General features: G+C 39.7%; 1 protein-coding gene across 17 annotated transcripts in view; it reads right to left on the bottom strand.

The window, feature by feature from the left end:
- MAP4K3 (mitogen-activated protein kinase kinase kinase kinase 3) overlaps positions 1–16,112 on the bottom strand; it is an 87,229-nt gene that overhangs the window by 61,984 nt on the left and 9,133 nt on the right. For 12 of the 17 annotated variants that reach the window (XR_005933672.1, XR_003925953.2, XR_005933671.1 and 9 more), the window contains exons 2-5: positions 14,676–14,733; positions 11,424–11,514; positions 5,629–5,693; positions 3,280–3,335 (exon numbers count right to left, since the gene is read on the bottom strand). Coding sequence is in view for 12 of the 17 variants with exons in the window: in XM_041127769.1 (XP_040983703.1) it covers positions 3,280–3,335; positions 5,629–5,693; positions 11,424–11,514; positions 14,676–14,733 (270 nt within the window). In the remaining 5 variants the exon portion in view is untranslated. Of the gene's footprint in view, positions 1–3,279; positions 3,336–5,628; positions 5,694–11,423; positions 11,515–14,675; positions 14,734–16,112 lie in introns of those variants that run through there. The other 5 variants (XM_041127743.1, XM_041127775.1, XM_041127763.1 and 2 more) reach the window with 4 other exon arrangements.

Below are 16,112 nucleotides of genomic sequence, written 5' to 3'. Positions count from 1 at the left end.
TTCATGGATTTCTGCAGAAGCATTAGGCTGTCTTTCTGGGTCGCGATGACAGTACCAAAATGTTTTAGGACTCAATTTAGAGTTAGAAACTTTAAGTTTAAATTCTGGAAGAATTCTATGAAACCAAATCCCTGCGTGACAAATCACAGAGCATGACACTTTTGACACTTCAGGCTCATCTCTCAAATTCTCTTCCAGGGGTAAAACGACACATAAACATCTTCCTCGCTCTGCAGTCATGAACCTCCATAAAGACTACATATTCATGTGAGATACCCATGTCAAGACAGAATTTTTTTTTTTTTTGCCACCTCATGCAAGAGCTGTTGATTGCAAAAATAAATTAGGATTGTTTTCAATTATCAGCATTTTCATGAATGGTCCTAAATATACTAACAGGAAAAAATGAGGAAACAATTACTTACATGACTTGGTACTTGAGAGTTTCAAGTGAACGACATAGTACAAATAGACAACAATGCCACTGAAGATACAGTTTTGGGCTATTTTTGTGTCAGTTCATGAAAATCCAAATGCAATGTAGCTGAAGTGCTAATCAGTTACAAAATTCAACTCCTTAAATAAACTAAAAAAAGAAAAAAAACCCCACTCACAGATGTTTTAAGCTGTTTCTCTGAGGGAAATGACTAACAATACCCAGTCGGTCCAATCGTTTTTCAGAGTCATCACTGCAGGCATGCATGCAGACCCAAAAATTGGACTCGATTTGCTTTTGGGACAGAGCATCTATCTGACCATTGCAACAACTGGCATTATCTAAAAGAGTCCCATGTACACTCCTTGCATTTAAATCTCTGAATGCTATTGGCACAGAAAGCCCAACTCCTCACTCATTTTTACCACTGCCTTGGAAGAATTTGAGGTCACCATTTTCAAAACTGAATGCCTCAAGGCAGGTACTTCAAAGGGCATATTTAAAGGACCTATATTTTCAGAATCAGTCTCACTGATTCCAACCAGAACTGACAGTGAGTATTTTTTGAAAACAGACCATTTAACGGGCTTCTAAATATGGAGATCGAACACTAACTTTAGGCATTCAAGTGGAACTCCAGATTCATGGAAACTGATGGCAAAATTGACATTCGGTAAATTGCTTTTATGGATGGACAGATGGCCTATATTCTCAGACTTCTTATTAGGAAAGGTGACTGCGGCATTGTAAGCTACAACAAGATATCAGAAACTATATACATTATATTTGGTCAGAGTGTTATAAGCATGTATTTACAGACAACTTTAAAATATACAAAAATGGGTCCGTGCATAACACTTAGAAAATATATACAAAGCAGCAAGTTTCCTTCTCACAAGCAATTTACATACATTAACCAAGAAATCTTCCCACACGATAAATAATGATATCGTAAATTCCATTCTCAACTATGAAACACACCTCCATACTCTGAGGAGATTATGGATTTGATGGATGGACTATTCAGTGGATAAGGAATTGGCTGGATAGTTGTATACAGAGAGTAGTGGTCAACGGCCCAATGTCCACATGGAGATCAGTGACAAGTGGTGACACTCAAGGGTCCATACTGGGACCAGTACTGTTTAATATCTTTATCAATGACATAAGACAGTGGGATCGAGTGCACCCTCAGCAAATTTGCAGATGACACCAAGCCGAGTGGTGCGGTTGACATGCCTCAGGGAAGGGATGCCATTCAGAGGGACCTGGACAAGCTCGAGAAGCAGGCCCAAGTGAACCTCATGAGGTTCAACAAGGCCAAGTGCAAGGTCCTGCACCTGGATCGGAGCAACTGCTGGTATCAATACAGGCTGGGGGATGAAGGGATTGAGAGCAGCCCTGCTGAGAAGGACTTGGGGGTATGGGTGGATGAAAAGCTGGACATGAGCCGGCAATATGCACTCGCAGCCCAGAAAGCCAACCATATCCTGGGCTGCAACAAAAGAAGCGTGGCCAGCAAGTCCAGGGAGGTGATTCTGCCCCTCTGCTCCACTCTGGTGAGACCCTACCTGCAGTACTGCGTCCAGCTCTGGAGTCCTCAGCACAGGAAAGACATGGACCTGTTGGAGCCGCTCCAGAGGAGGGACACAAAAATGATCAGAGGGCTGGAACACCTCTCCTGTGAGGAAAGGCTGAGAGAATTGGGGTTGTTCAGCCTGGAGAAGAAAAGGCTCTGGGGAGACCTTATTGCAGCCTTTCAATACTTAAAGGGGGCTTGTAAGAAAGATGGGGACAGACTTTTTAGTAGGGCCTGTAGTGATAGGACAGGGGGTAATGGTTTTAAAGCAAAAAAGGGTAGATTCAGACTAGATACAAGGAAGAAATCTTACAATGAGGGTGGTGAAGCACTGGCCCGGGTTGCCCAGAGAGGTGGTAGATGCCCCATCCCTGGAAACATTCAGGGTCAGGTTGGACGTGGCTCTGAGCAAACTGATCTAGTTGAAGATGTCCCTGCTCATGGCAGGGGGGTTGGACTAGATGACCTCTAAAGGCCCCTTCCAACCCAAACTATTCTATGATTCTGTAAGAACAAAAGGGTTTAAAGGTTCAAAACCCAAAACACTCCTAGCTGTCACATAAGACTTCACTGTAAGGAAAAAAAAAAGCCATGTCATAGAAATCAGCAAAATGGCATGCAAGGGAGGCGGCTCAGGGACAGAGCTATCTTGAGAGAGTGTTTGAGAGAGGCAGCAGCTCTAAACTGATGGCATTCAACACATTTGCATTCACTAGAAGCCAAGAACTGCGCTCTCACATGGAAGCAAGACTCCACCAAAAAAAGCCGTTTCTGATTAAGTTTTACTGGTGAACTGAACCTTTAATTTAGGAAAGAAAAATGAAAGCTAGCATGCCCATGAGGAGAGGCTGGTGACCTTAACTTGAACATCTCAAGTACACAGGCAATTTTTTTTTTCTTATTGGCACAGATCAACTATTGGATATGCAAAACTGAGTCCTTAAATTTTCCTTCAAACTTGCAATAACTAATTTATACTACAAATATGGATTAATAAATATGCTGCTTTCCCCCTTTAAAAAAACAGAATTAACAGCAGAAAGATGATGACAGTTTTCTTCAAATGATCCAGGATAATTTGAGGTTATGCGATTATACAAATTAGTGCTAGGCTATAATACAGGACCTCCTCAGAAGTCTGAGAAAAATACTAAGCCATCCAAACACTGTACTTCCATGGCATCACACATATTTGTAGCTTTTATTTTTAGCTTTTAATACTTTTACATTAAAAGTCAACCACAAGAACCTGTGAACACACTACCTGTAGTGTTTCTCTGCTAACATAGGCAATCTGCTGTTCTGAAAGTGGTCCAGTCACTGAAATAAAAGGGAAAAAAAAATAATTCTCAAAATCAGGTAAGGTACTGCCCATTCCAAACCCATACCTCAATCACTTCCATTCACACTGATAGGATCTTACACTAGAAGCCTCAAAGTAGATGTGTTTAGACTTTCCCCCTAGACTGAGCATCCCAAAGACCAACAAACATTTTTTTAAACTCAGAGATGTCTTGTCCCATTGGAATGGAAACTACTAACTCCTTCCACATATAAATCTCAAAGTAATTAAGAGGAAAAAGAAACCTAAGCAGTGATTTAAGCACAACTCTTTCCCCTGCACAAACCCATTGTGTCCTTTTATGCAGGGCTGGACTTCCAGCCCAATGACTCAGAGCTGCAGCAAACTCCGCTCAGTCCCCGTTGAGCCCTAGGAAGTTCCTTCTATCCTCTGCGACCTACTCTCTCCTTCTGTCCTTCCCACTGCCATGCAAGCTGCTCTCTCTTGCCTGCAGCCATGTGACCTGCTCTCTGCAGCTTCTCAAGCCTTTTCTGCATGAGCTACCAGCACTGTTGCTCCTGGGCCTGCCACACCATGCACCTTCTCAAACTCCCTCTGAGCAGTCTCAGCAGCTTCCTCCAGGGTCACACTTCACTCAAATCTCTTAAAGGAAAACAATTAAATTCTTAACAAATACATAAACCAAACACTGAACAGCAAGCAATGAATGGCCTGTGACTTGTCCTCAGTCACTGGACTTTGATCCTGAAATTAAAGGGTTTTAAGACCAGGAAATGCAGTCCTCACTGCAAGCTTCTCAGGTTTTGCAGAGAAAACAAATAGAAAAGTTCGATGGGGTTTCTCAAAGGAAACTGAAGGAGTAGGGAGTTAAAAATGAAACAAGATTTAAGCACCTAACTGCTCAGCTTCTACAAAACCCACAATCATAATATAAATTAGTATCATGCAACACATATCTTCAACACAGGTCTAGATCCATCTTCCCTTTTCTGAAAGAAAAGCTCCAAACCCACATAAGACTAAATATATTAGCAGCCAGAGTACGTATTTCTAGGCATGTATGTTTATTTTGAGAAATCTAATTCTGATTAACTTAACTTAAAATTACAGACGCCTATAGTTCAATTGGAATAAGACTCTTTGGAATGTAATTAAAATCAGAAAAGAACCTTCCACTCTAACTACCAACAGAGAAGCCAAAAATCAGCTGCAACAGGAAACCACTCCTGTACAACATCTGTTCAGGCATTTATGTGGCATGAGCTCATTTCCTACTCTACAGGTGTTCCACATAACAAAGCCTATTAGACACAATGCTTTTATCAAAACTAGCAAAGATGTAAGGGATCAACAAGGCCATGCTCAAATGACTATGTCATGAGCATGGTGTGAACTTGTGAATCGGTGCCTTGTTTTAATTGCACCCAAGTTAAACATTAAAAGGTATACAAGCTGTTTACGCACAAGAGAAGGATGTGAAGATCCCAACGTGTACAATCTTCACAATTTAGAATATGGACGGATTTCCTGTCTGAAAAACATCACCTGAGAACCACAGAGCCGTTACTCACTTATGGCATACTCCCTTCCTAAGCAAGTCTTAATTCCAGGGCAATAAAATCCCTCAAAACTGATTTTATCTCTTGAAAACCAGCAATCAGTTGACTGATCCTCTCTTAATGCAATAGATTCACACACGCCCCTTGTTTCTTTGATCACTCATTGCACCTAAGCCTAAAGCAAATATATAGGCCACCTTTGCTTTTCACATGCCATGCATCGAGCATTTAAAAATACCCACAAAACACACCTCTCATGGCACTACTGCTACAGAAACATACAAAAGATCACTGTTTACAAAGGACAAGAGCATCCACACTAATCAATCCACTTACCTAGGTATCTATAGGCAGTGGTATAGATTATACCAGAGTAAAGTTCAAAAGCTCAAAACCAAAATGGCTATGAAGTAAGACATCACAGAATATTTTTTTTTTATTTTTACAATACAATATTGTCTAATTTTACAGCCTTTGAGAAGCAGTGATGGGTATATGAGATACTGAAGGAAGGAAATAACTTCTGCTGCTCAAAAAATCCCCACTATAGCTGATTTTGTTTAAAAAAAACCCAAACCCAACCCCAATCAATTATGTAAATACATAAGCTAAAATTGACCTTCAATGGATTATTATGTATATGAAATTCAGGATTCCTCCTCTCTGATTCCAAAACACTGTAATCATCTCCATTTTTGAAAATAAGCTTTACTTAGATTTTAAGGAATCTTGACATACAGTCTTGACATACCATGATAAATATCCTGTAGAGAGCCACCTCCACAAAACTCCATGCAAATCCATAGCTTGTCTCGTCTAAAAAAGTGAACAAAACCATTCATTAGCTGTCAGATTTGAAAACAGCATCTATAAAAGATAAGCCAGAGGACCCAAACATTATAAAGCACAACACAACAAGCTCTGTATTATGAAAAGTACAAGTTAAATAATGAATATGATCTAATCTTTGTGATCCTTCACTGTCAAAATACTAACTAATGAAATACCCCAAATATTCCAGGGTTTATTGGAGCAACAGAAACAGTATTAGTGAAACGTTCACACTGATTTTCATTGAATTTTTACTGAGAGTAGAGAGAAAACAAATGTGGGTTCTTATTTCGTCCTCATTTTCACTTCTCCACTTTTTTCAGAGCAGAGGAATTAATACAAAAAAAAAGAAAAAAAAAACCCAAACAAAAAGCCCTAGGGATATCTCTCAACTCAATTTCTTTTACAACAAATGGAGTGAAACTCTAGCACTTGAGTCAAAGCAAGGCAGAGTGGAGCCCATGCTGTGGGTAAGTGCCTTCCCAGATGAAGTCTTTTCCCTCAAAAATACCTATACATATTTTTGGTGGCAGCAGTCAGAAGGAAGTTCTTTAGGTTCCTCTTACCAAGGGGAATCAATTCAGTTTGACTTGCTATACCTCCATAAAAGGTGCTTTCCAAGAACAGACAATAGGCTGAAGGATTCAAAGGTATCTTCTATTACGGACACTAAATTCTATTTTCACTTAGTAATTTTCACTGGTAAGACAGATGTATTGCATGTGGCCACAGAAAGGCATTTTGGAGAGCAGAAAATCTGGGACCTGCCTAGTCATTCCTGGCCATCAAAACACACAGAACAGAAAAATCACATACAACCACCTTCGGGCAGACTGGGACACAGGACAACCAAAGGGAAGACTGGTGATTGTTCTGCAGCTTGCCCATGACCCCCGGTCTTGGGTTTCTTGCATTCATAAGGCTCTGTTAGAATAGCTGAGACACTCCTGTGGGCAATGCCAACATTCATGAAGTGTTTTGCAAGGCAATGCTGTAAATGCTGAGCTTATCCCCTGAGCTGTAAACTGCAAGTACTTTTCACCAGCAGGTAACAGCTAGTAAAGCTGCTGTTCCAAGGAAGAACTGTCTTTCTTGGATCTCCTCCCCTTTTATGTCCATAGTCCACATGGTCCTCAAAGCTACACCCCACCTGCTTCCTCTCGTGGTGGGAAAGGTATTGTTCTGGCATTACAGGGGTTTTAAGCAATAGAAGTCCCTGGCTGTTAACTCCATACACTTCTAGGGGTTAATTAAAGCACTGCTTGAAATAATATGAAGGCTTTCCACTGAAAGAACTGATCAGACACAGAAGCAATGTGAGTACCTGTGAAATAAAACAGAATTAGCAATGGCAACAGGAGAACATGAGTGAGAAAGAAGCATTGAAGAGACAGACGTCTGCAAGTCCCTTGTTTATTCCCCACAATAATGCAGGACTCAGACAGGGACACTTTTGGGGGCACTGGGCTCAAGAAAGCCACTCTTTCCCATGTGGCTGCATCCTGTTTGATGCCAAGAGCAGCAGCAGTGTGGAAGTGGGAAAAAGCCAGGACAACCCCAGCAGCCTTGGGACAGCAGCACAGCACTTGCAAAGTAAGAGACATGAAGTAGATAAGTGCTGTAAATTCACACCTTCACTTAGTGGGCATTAACTTCCCAGTGTGGAAAAGCCCTACAGAAAAGGAAAAAACCATAAGAGGATTAAGAGGGGAGATTGCATTTCTAATTCACTATCTAGCCTTTTATTACTGTGCCCAAGTGCTTTGACACAGGTGAAGATCCATGTAATCAACAGTAAGTGTACATAATTGTCCATGTCTGCAGAGCGTATGGCAAGCACAGCAAACAAAACAGGATCAACAGTACCATTTAGTGTCTGCAACTTATACCCAGGCTAACAGCAAGGCAGAAATTTGACTGTCTGAAAAATCCATACATAAACAGAAGAGAAGCACGGGTAACAGTATGCCAATAAATGCCAAGTATAGGATGATGGTATTTTCCTTACTGTTCTTAGCAGTGAAAAATACTTGGAAAATAAAAGGTCAGACAACGAGAGGCCTCAAAGATAACCATTTGATTGGCCAGACAAAAGAGAAACACTACACCAAAGAAAGAAGAGGGGACCAAACAAGAGCACAAGAAAAGTGCCAAAATATATATTTGCCAAAATTTCATTCTGGGTCTACAAAAGGTATATTTTGATACCCTGAGACAAGAGGAAAACTGTTTTAAAAAAACAAGAAAAAGCACCCCCAGCCTGAATACAGCATCATGAGAAGAGGCACCATTTCAATCAAAAAATTTTAAAGAAAGTTGAATGCAACAATATTTGCTTACAGTCTGTTTTCACATGAAATCTTAAAGTCATCAGAAACAGCTTTTTATTAGTTATACTAAGCAATCTGTTCCCACTATGACTAGTTAAAAGAAGCAGCTGGAAGACAACTGGGATACATCTGTCAGTGCTTCTACAATGCAAATAATCTCACCTCCAGAAACAAACACAAATGGAACCTTCACATTCTGGTCAGAAGTTCATATGTTAGAAAAACAGCTTGGGGTAACTTCAACAACACTGCAGAGCCCCAGCCCTCCCCTCTGTAATTCCTCACTAACTTCTTTCTTCTAAATTTGTCTTCTGAAAAGGTTTATAACAATGACTTTCAGGTTTGCACAGCCCGCCAGACTTAATGTCACACATCAAGAAAAACATCGACAACTTCCTTCCCAGTACTGCAGACAGGTACAAATAAAGTCATCACGTGCAGTGGAGGACATCTTAACATACAAAAAGGTGCTCTCTTCCCAAACAAAGGTAGGCTTTGAGGTTGGGAGGAAGACTAAGGAGGTGCAATAGAAGGGTGGGACACTATGTAGTCCCAGCCACACAACTTTCAGTATATGCAACATCTATTTAAGAAGCTTAGCCACCATAACACAGAGTTTCCAAATACTGCCTTTAGGAGATCACAAGATCCCTTGCCAACTTTACCACCTGACAATCTGTAAGCAGCTGTCAAACAGACTAGTAACTCCACAATTCTCAAAAAAAATTTTAACATGACTTAACATAACATTACATTTTAACATGTAGCAGTATTAAGAATTGACTGTTCATGCACAAGAAAAAGCCTGCCAGTACTGCAAAGAATGGAATTAATGCACAGTTTAGGTTAACTTTCAAATTAACCATAAACATTCAAAACTGAAGTGCAGACAATCCTAGTTTGGAATACCAAGTCCCTACATGTACACACGCTCTATCTGTATACACACCCGCACAAACTTGTGCATAATGCAGCTCACAGACCAGCTCAGCATTAAAAAAACCATTCAGGCTGCCAAGACAAGCACCTTTCAAGATACGGGATGCCAGAACAGCATGGCTCGTTGATTTTATCTTCAGGCTTTGATCCCTTCCTGCACATGTACACACGACAACACAAGCAGTACACGATCACATACTCCCAGCCTCGCCCAGTGTAGCATGCAGATGGTGTTCATCTAATGGGCTAGTCAATGGCTTGCTTTCCTCTTCGTTCTCATACTTTCACAGTGCATTTCCACCTAAGCTTATTCTGAAAATACATTTGCTCTTGGAAACTTCGTTCATGCTCCACACTAAACTATCTCTGTGAAGTACTAATATGACCAGCTTTTCCACTACAGACCTTTGAAATGACTATAAAGCAAACATAATTCAAAACACAGATTCCATTGACTTGAATCACATCTGTCAGCACGCAATACTTTCACTCATCAGACAAAAGCTAACAAGACACTCATACTGAGAAAGATGCAATGAACACCACCAGTGATAAAACATGGTTTCATTGAGCGTCCAGGGCTATTCAAGACACTGAATGGCAGGGAGAAGAAACTCCTCAGGACAGCATTAGTCAGCTGAGCTTCTGCATGAGACCTCTCCTTCTCCTCTAGCATTTATTGCCAGGACTTTCTCTCTTCCCCAACACCGCCTTCAAGTTCTGGCACACTCAACTCGTCCAACTGCAGTTTGCTCCAACTACGCAGACATTCAGCATCAGCACCACAAAGCGCTCCACACTTGCCATTTCAATGTCCTGTCCCAGCTCACCCCAGAGCAAAACAAGGTACAAGCAAGTCAGGGAGCACATGGTAGCTCTTCTGTAGCACTGCAAACATGCACCGAACCAGATGCTGCTGGCTAGAAAAGAAACAGTAACTGGGATTTCCTAAGCTCTAGTTGATCTAGAATGAAAGTAAAAGAAATGCAGTGTTTCAGAAGATAACTTGGTCAAATTGGAAAGGATTTTTAAAAGGAAAATAAGCCCTCCAAATACAAGAACCAAATTGTCATATATTCCTTCTCCAAAAATGGTAATTTTTTGTTGAAAGCCTTTCATGTACCAAGATTTTTTCATGTGAAAATACCATCCATATCTTCCCACCCCCAATCCAAAAGCACTTGGTCTATATTGCTGAAAAGCTTTTGACTGCAGCAGATAGCCATTATGGAAAATTTCAGCTGGAGTTGCTGATGTCTAGTACATCTATGAGTAACTCAACTTGGCATCTTCCCACTATGAATAGGGTCTAGCAAACTTCACAACACGCAGAGCTACCATGTCCCACCTATGTTGTCCCCAGGCAGACAGAAGATACTTGAATACCTGAAAGGAACAAGAAGCCTCTGCCGTAAAGAGCATCATGACTTTCCAGAGCCTTTTAAAAGCTTTTTATTACATGGCATGATATCCCTAAAATTATGATGTTAGGTTCACAAAATCCAGCATTAAAAGGTCTAGTCCTTGAATATCAAGCGATTGCTATATCTAGCATAAAGCATTTGTCAGGATGTATTAAAAGGAATTAATAGCAAACATTATTAGAAACTAGCCATCAATTTTCTCAGAACTGAGACTTTGTATGGAATACAAGTTCACTGTACTTGTAACAAGTAAGCATAATACCTTGCAAAAGGAGTTACACAAAAGAGTAATTTACATATTTACATATACTACATTAAGTGTCCTAAACAACTCTGAAGCTCAAGAGAGAAAAGCAAAGATAAAAGGGCTAAAATATCAACCATTTTTAGATTTCAAAACAAATCTAAAATACAAATCACCAGTGGGCTTTTTAAAGGCTACATGGTTTACACTCTGAAGTACTTCAGTATGAAATTGTCCTTAAAGCTTAACATAGCACTACTACTGTTAAGCAAGGAAAAAAAAAAATTTTCCTCCTTATTTCCCCATAAGATTCAATTTTGAGTTCTCAGACAATTTAACATGCCAACACCAGTTAAGCCAGAACATTTCTGAGAACTCTATCTGTATTATGCAATATTTATACTTCCCAAAGTTTTGCAAATTTAAGAGACATTTTACTGAAACAGATTTAAAAGATACTATATACACAGACTCTTTCTTCATACTTGTCATACTACTGCTTAACTTTTCATTTATGTATTAAATTCAAAGCTTTTAAGTGACAACTCATTTCCAAGGAAACTTGACTACATGGTCACAAAGTTTTTGCTAAGAAAACATTATTTATAGAGAGACACTGTAGTAAACAGAACAGACTTTAAAGTAAATGAAAAAAAATAACATACAAGTGGATAATACGTATTTGGTAATTTAAGTTTTGCCTAAGTCACCTTATAGACCTGTCCTTTACAAGGAGATAGAGAGGCATTTTTAAGTGAGCAAAAGAAACAAACTGTACCTGAGATAGCTGCCAAAATAAGCAACAATGTTTGGATGTTTACAGTCTTTCATCATAATGATTTCCTGCTGCACAACAGCAAAATCTTCTCCTGAAAAGCACAAAAATGAATATTTTCATTGGCCTGGCTCATACTCACATCTCAACTAGACTTCCAGTACATGTTTATAAAATAAACATTTTGAGTAATTAAAACTAATTATGTGCCAGTTTCACAGACATATAAAGCAGATGTAAATATTTATTAGCAAGGGCTTAGCAATAAGTAACTATATTCTTAAGAAGTTTCATTCTGGGCCAGATGGACCTCACATCTGCTATCTGACAGCTCTTATGATATTGGCCATAGCTCTTTCTAAAGTCTTTATCTTCCTGGAGACCCTGCTGTGTCCATCTGCATATGTCCTGCCAATAGCCCAGGTTCTTAAAAACATGACAAAACTTTGCTATTTTTGGCCACATGACCAACACCCATTAGATCATCTTCCTGAGCAAAAAACATTCAATAGTACACCACTGCTGCAACTTTTCAGTAAACTCGGCAAGCACATAAATTTATGGACTGTGCCTAACGTATGTCCACATAAAACACTAACACAGATGTGGCATTTATCTGAGTCTTACCGTTTGGTACCTCAGTTGTTCCTGTCTTTCTACAAAACATTCTTACCAGATGTGTACACTGAGAAAATCATGGATGCAATTGAAAACCCAACTGAAACATTTCTGTTTTGGGCTGTTGTGCAGGGTATTTGTGGGTAAGTTAAAGAGGGAATGCGAGAAAGATAACAAATGTAAGAGAATGCCAGTAAAATATATTTGACAGCCTTTAAAAAAAAAATAAATTAAGAAATATATGTCAAACACTCTTTTGCCATTCAGTATCTTACACTGGGGGTCCTCTGAAATTTCCTAAGTCATAAGGGCAAATTATAGCTAGTCTGGTATGTTGTTTCTAAAGTTCTTCTGAAGTTTGTTTAGTTACTATACACAGTTCACAAAAACCAACTCATTCTTACTAACCTCAAGAACTTCATAGGTGAAACAAACCCTGAAGGCCTAAAATAACCATTTAACTTCATGACTAACTTAAGAGACTCTTTAAGCAAGTTGAAAAAACAGGAAAATTCAAAGTATGTCAAAATTCTCCTTTTAGTGTACTGCTATAGCACACTTCAGCATAACCCAAAAGAGCTTTTAAGCCAGAAGCCAAAGCTATTGTCTAAAAAGTTGAATATAGACACTAAGCTCATATTTATCAATTGTTGCAACTCAAAATCACTTCTCCAATATGGCTGTTAATAAGTTTCAAACGTAACAACAAATTCCACCAGAACTGGCCAAGCTGTTACCTAAGAAAATGTTTTAAGTTTCTCCCAATACATCAACATACTGGTGACCTATCCATTTGGTTCTTTTTAACCAGAAATCCAATATTCATGTGTATTTTATTTAACTGATAGCAAATTTCAAACCACAAGCTGCAAGTTAACATCACAACTGTCTACTATCCATGATGTATTGCTGATAGCTTGCTGTAACCTGGCTAGACCTTTAAACATGCAAACCCTGAAACGCAAACAAGAAATTATTTTCATATATGGACAGGTATCTCCATGAAAGGACACAATTCCTCCAGTATTTGACCAGTGTTTTCATTGCATCCAAAATATTTAAGTAACATGAGCTTTAGAGTAAGTGCCTAAATATTATTAACCATTATTCTTCACACTGTCACCAAATCTGCAAAACTTGCAAAGAAAGCCAGTGCCATGGTTCTGGAACGTGGACACGGCCCATCTGAAGCTGCGTCAAGCCTCTACAGCAACTGGAATTGACAACTACAGAGAGAAAACTGAGCTTGCTGAGCAAACACAAGGCAGCTAAAGCGCATTCTCTGTACACCACTCAGGTATTCAAAGGCTGCCAAAAATATTTAACTGCAAGATGCCAGTTGTTATCCCCATCAGCACAGCATGAAGGCAAGTTACCCCAGCTGCAGTGCTTCCCATCTCAGATAACACACACAGCATGATTCTCCAAGTCCTACTCAGCACAACCCATACAACACACTTTTCAACCAAGTCACTTCATACTTTTGAAAGTGGTAGTCAGCTAAGTAAGAAGTTGTATTGTTTTAAAGGTTGACATCATCTGAGTCTGCTGAGTCCTATGGTTCTTTCCACACTACACAAGTCTCCTTCCCTGTTTTATCTTTACCGTTCCAGAGAGAGACACCGCACAGCTGCTTGGCTTAGCTGGACTGGTAACCCATATCACACACAGCCAAGTACTCCAGCAATGGGAACTGTCATAAAAAGCCAAAGCAGCAGAACTAGACAACATAATCTGAGACCACAACTTTCAGTGTGAATAAAAGAAGTGTGATGAACACACACTTTTGGAACTACATAGTAACATACTGTCCTAAATTTTTAAATGTGCATGCATTATATAAACACAGCATTTCTAATCGCTTCCAAAATTGTAAGAGGAAAAAAGGAAAGAAGTTAGTAACTTCTTTCCCTTCTTGCCTGCATAGACCTTAAGGATCAAACCAGGCAGTGGTTAAAATATTACACACCACCCCCACAACATTAAACCTTGAAATGGAACACCATCTGTTACAAGTTAATCAAAAAGTCTGGACATTTTACTTCCCAGATTACCATACTCTTGTTCAACAAGTCTAACCATATTAATAAAAGAGCATTTGCAGACTGATAACCGATCTGTAGGGCGTATGTACTTTGTGAAATCAGAACATAACTACAGTTCAAGCATAAATCTAGCATACAATGAAGTCCTAATCAAAGTCTCCAAGAGAATTTCAGGAAATGCACTCAATTTGTAGATACTACCGTTCACCTATTTCACCCTTCCTTCTTTGTCTTTCTCCCTCTATGCTTTTTCCAGGTGAGGAGTTCTCTGCCTTGCCGTCTTCCTCATTCCTTTCGTACTATACAGGGTTTTTTATCACATGGGTTGAAAACATAGTACTTAGGACAAAACCCACAACTCTCACTGAAATTTTAGTCAGCTTTCCTTTAACTGTTCTCCAGTTATGTTTTTTTCCTCTCCCATCATGCTTGTCATGCTTGTTATTTCCTAGAACAGTGTATTTTGTCCTACACTAAAAGGCAACAATTATCCCTTCTTTCAATGAGCGGACTCAATTGATTTTTGCATAATTGTATCTTAAGCATGAAAATATTTAGTTTCTGTAGCCTATTCCAGTTAAGAAACACTTACCTGGTTCTAGTTTTATTACTTTAATTGCTGCTAGCTCACCAGTGTTGACATTTCGAGCCTACGAACAACAAAAAAAGAAGAATATTCAGAGCAAGAATATTTAGAGCAGAACACAGCAACTAGCTCTGCATTCTCAACTCGATGTTCTCTGACAACATGGAGTAAAAGAACAACTGAGATACACAAGGTTCTAAAACAGTGAAACTACTTGTTGGGGCTTGGGGGTTTGTTTTAAGCAAAAACAGCCTCAGGAGGAGCCAATAAATATACAAGATGTTTTAATTTATGTTTTGTGCAAGGTTATAATTTTTTTTTCCAAATACACCATGCATTTATTTTTTATTGGTCTTAGAGCATATATTTTCATTAGATAAGCATCATTATTGAGTTCCATTATATCCAAAACACTCAAACCACTTATTTAAAATCCACATCTGTGCTTACTGACAGTGAACCAAACTCGCATGCTCTTCTCCAGTACGCGTTTGTAGGAAGAACTCTTCCAACAAAACTTCTCATCCTGGATTTATTTTCTAACAATAAAGCAAGCTATCTCAAAAAAAAATCCCACTAGGCAGCTAATTGGTACTGTGATCTGAAGCTTTAAGTATGTTCAGGAAACTCTACACTGCCACACAACAGTCCTAAATTATGCAAGTCCTTGACCATGCTGTACTTCCATATTAAAATCCATAAACAAACCGACCACTGAGATATAGACTGCAACGCATTTAACAGCATACACAGATCTCACAGCAGACAAGCAGGGCCCAGGAAGCATAGAGGGCTGTACCCTGCAGTGTATGTTTCCAAGACTCCCACAAGAGCGATGCAAAGCTTCCTGCTCCTTTCACGATGTGCCCCTTGGTCCTTACTCTCCGCCAGCGACAGCATCCTCCCCTTGCTGCAAGGGTGCAAAAAACCACAAGCCAGTAAACAAAAGAGTTTGAAAGCATTCCTCTCATATACACAGCAGCTCTGTGGCCAACTTCAGCAGCAACTACTCAGCAACTTAACTGCATATTATACAGTGCTCTGTCATGCAAAGTCTACATTCTACAGAGCAACCAAGGAAGCTAAATTTTTAAAAAGCCATTAAGAAGCAACACAAATTATGGTAATAATGATTTCTCTTCTAGAACTGTTGCATTTGACTACTAACTGAAAACTGAGGAGCCATTTGCCCAGTGCTTTCAGGATACCTCAGTGCCTCCGCACCCAGCTATGGATGGGGAGAGGGCAGCAAAGCTGCTCCCCAGCGTCAAAGCAGTAGCTCCTGAAGGATGCTCAGCTACAGCTTCTCCTCTCCCCAGGGGAGTCTTGGTACACGGAGCTGCACCGTGCTGGACCACCACTGCACTGAATGCCATGCCCACTCTACCCCCTACACAGGGCACAGAAGGCAAGACCAGTCCTGCTTTTGCTTTTTCACCCCAT

The sequence above is a fragment of the Aquila chrysaetos genome, chromosome 2 (genome assembly GCF_900496995.4).
Source record: "Aquila chrysaetos chrysaetos chromosome 2, bAquChr1.4, whole genome shotgun sequence".
Lineage (NCBI taxonomy): Eukaryota > Metazoa > Chordata > Aves > Accipitriformes > Accipitridae > Aquila > Aquila chrysaetos.
The sequence above is the reverse complement of the archived record's forward strand: the minus strand, read 5'-3'. Positions and strand labels throughout refer to the sequence as shown.